The sequence below is a fragment of the Gekko japonicus genome, unplaced genomic scaffold, assembly GCF_001447785.1.
Source record: "Gekko japonicus isolate JY-2015 unplaced genomic scaffold, Gekko_japonicus_V1.1 scaffold1988, whole genome shotgun sequence".
Classification (NCBI taxonomy): domain Eukaryota; kingdom Metazoa; phylum Chordata; class Lepidosauria; order Squamata; family Gekkonidae; genus Gekko; species Gekko japonicus.
In genome coordinates, this window is record NW_015173731.1 from 150,965 (window position 1) to 156,985 (window position 6,021).

A 6,021-nucleotide genomic window follows, 5' to 3' on the forward strand; every position below is an offset into this window, starting at 1 on the left:
GACTCTCCAAACTGTTGCTGTCAACCTCCAGGTGGGGCCTGGAGATCTTCTAGAATTACAATTAATCAGATAGCAGTTTCCCTGGGGGAAAATGGCTCCTTTAGAGAGTGGATTCTATGGCAGGGGTGTCAAACATGTGGCCCAGGGGCCGGATGAGGCCCCCAGAGGGCTTCTATCAGGCCCGCACTGGAACTGGCCATCTCCTGCTTCCAGTTCTGCTTCTGCTGCATCATCGTTTGCTTTGCCGGACTCTCTTAATCGCTCAGCCATTTCATGTTTTAACCTGGGTCCTAGACTCAGAACTCTGAGCCTGAGACTTCTGTGGTGAATGTCAATAAATCAAAAGTAGGTTTGCAGCTTACAGATACGCACTTGAACAGCATACAAGACTGCAACAGCACAGACATTTTGATGCAATAATTCAGAGCAAGGGGTGTCAGTTATCAGACACTGGTAAGTAAACAAAATATTGCAAGAGCACTAATGTTTTAAGCATGTTTTATTTAAGGTTTTAAAAAATCTTTTAATTGTGCTTGTCTGTGTCCTTTATAAAGTTTATATCTCCGCTACCTGGCATTACATTTTATGACACTCAAGATCTCATTTATGTTAGATCCGGACCTCATGACAAATGAGTTCGACACCCCTGTTCTATGGCATTAGAAGTCCCTCTCATCGCTATACTGAGCCCACCTTGGGCTCTACCCCCAAATCTCCAGGAATTTCCCAACCCAGAGTTGGTAACACTACTCTGAACTAAGATCAGATAGTCCTTTGATTCTCAATAACTTTGGGTACTCACCTGCTGAAAACAAACATGGTAAGAAACCGTCCCTACAGCGAGTCTCTTTATGATATTATGTCCCAGCACCTAAGGAGAGAGTGTTTCTCTGCAATTCTTGCTAGAATAATATTTTAATTGGCATTCTTTAACTTCCTGTTACAAAACCCCATATGTTAACCCTAGCAGTATAAGCACTCGAAATGAAGCTGAGAGTCACCACCAGACCACTTGGCATTCTGTGCTTTGGTCCTCATGTTACTGAAATAATATATTAGCAATAAAGAGGCTAATGGGTCTCTGATCCATGGGTTGCTTTATGCAGCCTAGCTCTGAAAGCCCTAATCTAAACTGAGGATAACAAGATGCAAAAAGGCTTTTACTGCAGTCTGAAGCTGACCGTACATTGTTTGTTTAGACGAGAACTCGGGATTTTCAGTTAGTTCTATTGGACGCACTTCCCCGAAGGATGTTTCAAAATTGGTTTCCTCTGTCATAATGACTAGAGGATCTCACCGAATATTTGTCAGTTCGCTCTGCTTCTCTTAGATGTCTAAATCTGCGGATTGGAGCCACACGGATACTAAACAGATTTTCATGCCAAATTGGGGGGACCCCCCCCCCAGGTTTGCAGAAAAATCTGAAATCTTAAAAATAAAATAAAATTGGGGGGTTATATGATACTCCCCCAACAAAAAGAGTGTTCTCTACACAGAGAGAGACAATGCACTTACCTTGCTTCTACAGAACTGGCAGCAGCGGCCACTGAGACCCTCTCCAGGCCCAGCTGCTAAGGTGGCAAAACTGGCAGCAGAGGCCTCTGGGAACTGCTCCAGGCCGAGCTGTGGCAGCATCTGGGAACTGCTTCAGACCCAGAGTCACTCTTTTTTTTTTTGTAGTTTATATTTATTTCCATTTTTCAGTATACAGTACAAATAAATCCTTAACTCTCATTCTACAAAAATCGTATTTTGGAGTCTTCCAATTCATACAACAATTCTTGTCTAACCACTTATATAACTTTAACCATCTATTTTAAAACATTTCTTCATCCTTATTTTGTAACAATGTTGTTAGTTTATCCATTTCCACCACTTCTAGTATTTTGTAAATTAATTCTCTTTTGGGGGGTATCCCCCCCTGTTTCCAGTATTTAGCAAACAGGATATGTGCTGCTGTGACTATATATATAATAACATATTTTGCTTCCATTTTAAAGTTATCCGGTATTATACTTAACAAAAATAGTTCAGGAACTAGAGGTATTTCTACCTCTAAAATGCTTGTTATCAGTTTGTGTACCTTACCCTAGTATTTTTGTGACACTGTACATCTCCACCATGCATGGTAAAAGGTACCCACGCTATTTTTACATTTCCAACAATTTTTAGACAGTCCAGGAGTCACTCTTGAATGCTGCCACCAGGGCTGTAGGCCTGTAGCTTTGCCTGGCTTGGCAACAAGGGGGAGAGGATGGGATTCCCCCCCACAGGTCTTGGTAAGGAGAAGGAGGATGGCCGGGGGGGGGGGAAGGAGAGGCATGGAGATAAAGAAAGATGGGGGATACTGATAAGAAGGGGAGGGGGGAAGAAATTGGGGATTATCAGAGAAGGGGAGAGGGAAATAAAGGAGGGAAGACTAACACAGAAGGGGAGGGGAAGAGTGACAGAAGGGGAGGGGGTGAGAAAGGGTCAAGATTGTTAGAGGAGGGGGAGAAGGAAGGAAGCAAAAGGGGGGATGGGATGCACTGTCCCTACAAGTGTCTTACTTGTGTATTCTAGTCCTCAGTGCAGTTCAGTCCGAGGATACTTAAATCTGGAGACGGGAGCTGTGAATGGGCAAGTAGGGATGGGCACAAACAGGGAAAATGTGAGTTGAGTCAGTTTGTGGCCAAGCAAACCCACTTGAAAGGGACTGCAGTCCCTTTAAATGGGGTTTGCAGAAAGCTTGAAACACAGCTGAGTAATGGGGAGCAGCATGCTCCCCACTGCTCAGCTGTTTTGGGCTATCTTGTGCAGTGGCAGGGAGTGGCTCCCTTTAAAGTTGAAAAGGACTGCACTAGACAGCCTGAAAAAGCTGAGTGGTGGGGAGTGCCTCCCACCGCTCAGCTACTTTTGCGGGGAACAGGGAGCAGGGGTGTAAAGGGACTCAGAGTCCCTTTAAACCCCTGCTTTCTGTTCTATCCATGCACAGCCACGAACTGCTTTAAAAGTTCTGGGAAGTTCATGACAGTAGACCCATCATGAACTTTTATTCACGCACCACAAACTGGGCCAAATTTGTGACGAATTTTGCTCCATGGTTCGGTTTGTGCCCATCCCTATAGGCAAGGCAGAACTTTCAATAAACCTCCAAAGATGTTCCAGGTTTGCAGAAAAAAAAATCTGTCTGCTTGTTTAGATATATGTAGATAGGGGTTAAGTAATCCTAAAATTATAAAAAGGGGACCTATAGCTGTAAGAAATGGATGCCCTCAAACTCATATTTCCGTTAACTTTTTGAGTTAAATTGTCCATTTCTGCTACATCAAGCAGTTTACTAATTAAGTGTTCTTTTGTTGGTACCTGTTCATTCTTCCATTCCCTTGCGAGTTTAAGATTTCAAGAAGTTTGGGCACCGTTTTATAAATGGATGGATAAAGGATGAAGTCAAGGGACTGTAAAAAATGGATGCCCTCAGTGACCGTTACTGTTGGATAAATTGTGGGGCAATGTGTTAATTTTTAAATTAAAAATTCTGTAGTGTGTTTCCCTGTGTGAGTCTGTGTGCATATCCTATATGACTCCATTTACTTGATATCTTTTCAATATCAAGCAGTTCCAGAGGGTAGCTGTGTCGGTCTGCAGTAGAAGAGGCAGATTTGAGTCCAGTAGCCCTTTAGAGACCTACAAGATTTTCGGAGTATAAACGTTTGAGAGTCAAAGCTCCCCGCATCTATATCTGATGAAGCTTTGACTCTCAAAAGCTTATACCCCGAAAATTGCTTTGGTCTCTTAGATAAAGAGCACAGAGAGAGAAGATATCGTATTTATACCCCGCCCTTCACTCGGAGTCTCAGAGCGGCTTACAATATCCTTTCCCTCCCCCTCCCCACAACAGACACCCTGGGAGGTGGGTGGGGCTGAGAGAGCTCTTTCGAGAACTGCTCCTGAGAGAACAGCTCTGAGAGAACTGTGGCTTGCCCAAGGTCACACCAGCAGCTGCATGTGAAGGAATGGGGACTCAAACCCGGTTCTCCCAGATTGGAGTCCACGCTCTTAACCACAAATTCAAATTTGTGAGCTACTGGCATTCAAGTTGTGAGCAAGCGATTTGGCTGCTGCATAAATTAGTTTGCTCTGGCGCCCTCCTTCCTGAGCGAAGACAAAAATGTGTGAGCCGGAGGCTAAAAAAACTGTGAGCTAGCTCACACTAACTCAGCTTAGAGGGAATACTGGTTGCTAGACAGAGGCAGGCAATGGCAAGCCACCTCTGTGCATCTCTTGCCTTGAAAACTCCATGGGGGTGCCATAAATCAGCCATGCCTCAATGGCGCTTTCCACCACCACCATTTCCCCGGTCCAGGTTGTAATTTCAGCAATCCCTACACAAATCAACAACCCCCTCCCCCCCACTTCTTTGGAAAGCTGGTGGTACAGCAGCCTGCCGAGGCTCAATTCCATGTGACAAGTGACATAGAGAAAAGGTCACATTGCCCTGCATCAGGGATTACTTAAGTCAAGTTAATTAATGGTTCTTTTCCCCCTAACTCAACGCGATGGACCTCTGGGCAAAGTACTGCCGCTGTGCGGCCTTGACACTTTCAGTCCCCCTCCACGCAGAGTCGCACACTGGGAATGTTTGATGGTCTGAGTTGCTGAAAGCACACTTCTCAGGCATAAGTACCATTCCCGAGTCTCCCTGCAGGTAAGGAAATGAGGCTTGGACAGCTGAGAGCATTTTTGACTGTAACGACACAAGGATGGAGAGAGGGCAACCGGTGTGTGCTTTGGAGAATCAGGGCTCCAGACTGTGTGCCTAAGGCTTTCTTAACCCATTCCTTGGGGGGGGGGGGAATCTACTACAGAATGCTTAAAGGATACGATTTGTGTTTATGGACAAGTGGCAGTTGCCTAGTTGACCCTCAGTCCATTAAGTCCGTCTCCTTCCTCCCCCCCCCCCAAGGAGAGCACAGTAAGATTTTATTCTTCAAGCTCTGAGGACACATTCGGCTAGAGGACTTGAAAACAGTTTTGAAGTGCAGCCCCAAACTCTGCAATTCCACTGAGATGGAGAAACAACAAGAAGTAATAGTTCCACTCAACTCTGAGCTAGACAGACTTTATCTGGAGTGCCGTGCCTAGTTCCGGGCTCTTCATAGGGTTGCCTGGCAACTGAGGGGAGGGGCATGGTGGGGGGCACGGCAGCGGAAGCATGATGACGTCACTTCCAGAGAAAACCTGGATGTGCCAGTGGTAGCTCTAGGAATCGCCAAAAACTCTATGGTAAAACTCAAAAACCATAAAGTTTCCAGCAATTCCTTGGGCTACTGATGTTGCTTCCAAGTTTTCTCAGAAGGGATATCACCATGCTCAAGACACTAGTGTTATTTTTTAAATTTTTCCCACACTGCCACTCCAAGCGTCGACCACCAATGGGAGCTCCAAGTAGGATGGGTTGGTAGCCCTGGTGCTACACTTCAGGAGAGATGTAGACAAAGTCGAACCCATTCGGAAGAGGGTAACCCCCTTGTACCAACTGCAGTCTTCCTCAAGCTGCCACCTACTGGCTGTTCCCCCACTTAAGGTAGCCTGCCTACCCTCAACTGGATCCTGGGTCTTCTCCGTTATCGCTGTGGAAAAGGCTCCCTGAGGAGATGAAGGGGGTGCCGTCCTTAGAATACTTTAAAAGGTGCCGCAAGGCCAATTTTATTTACGAGGGCTTTTTAAAAAAGGGTTTTCCAAAAGCATTTATTGGTGCAGCTACATGCAGTTTAGAATCTGAGCTTCTTGGAAAACCACTTGTTCTTGCCTGTCTTGTATCTTTCCTCAAATTTCACTTTAGCTTCTCGCCGTGCTTTGCGTTTCAGCGCAGGGTCCCGAAATGCATCCTTGTTGAGAACCGTTTTGTCCGGGGGGATATCAACAGAATACCTGGTGGCAGGGGTCATTTCGTAGAAAAAGAGGTGCAGGAGCTCATTAGCATAACTCATTAGCATAACTTATTTGCATGTGCCACACCCATGGACGCATCAGGAAGTG

General features: G+C 45.5%; 2 protein-coding genes across 2 annotated transcripts in view; one reads left to right on the forward strand and one right to left on the reverse strand.

The window, feature by feature from the left end:
• The window catches only part of LOC107120661 (fibrocystin-like), a 212,548-nt gene that overhangs the window by 144,090 nt on the left and 62,437 nt on the right, over positions 1-6,021 (forward strand).
• Positions 5,754-6,021, reverse strand: part of LOC107120662 (60S ribosomal protein L27-like) — an 896-nt gene continuing 628 nt past the window's right edge. Inside the window, exon 2 of the mRNA XM_015423421.1 lies at positions 5,754-5,913. Within this exon, the coding sequence (XP_015278907.1) occupies positions 5,754-5,913 (160 nt within the window). The remainder of the gene's footprint in view (positions 5,914-6,021) is intronic.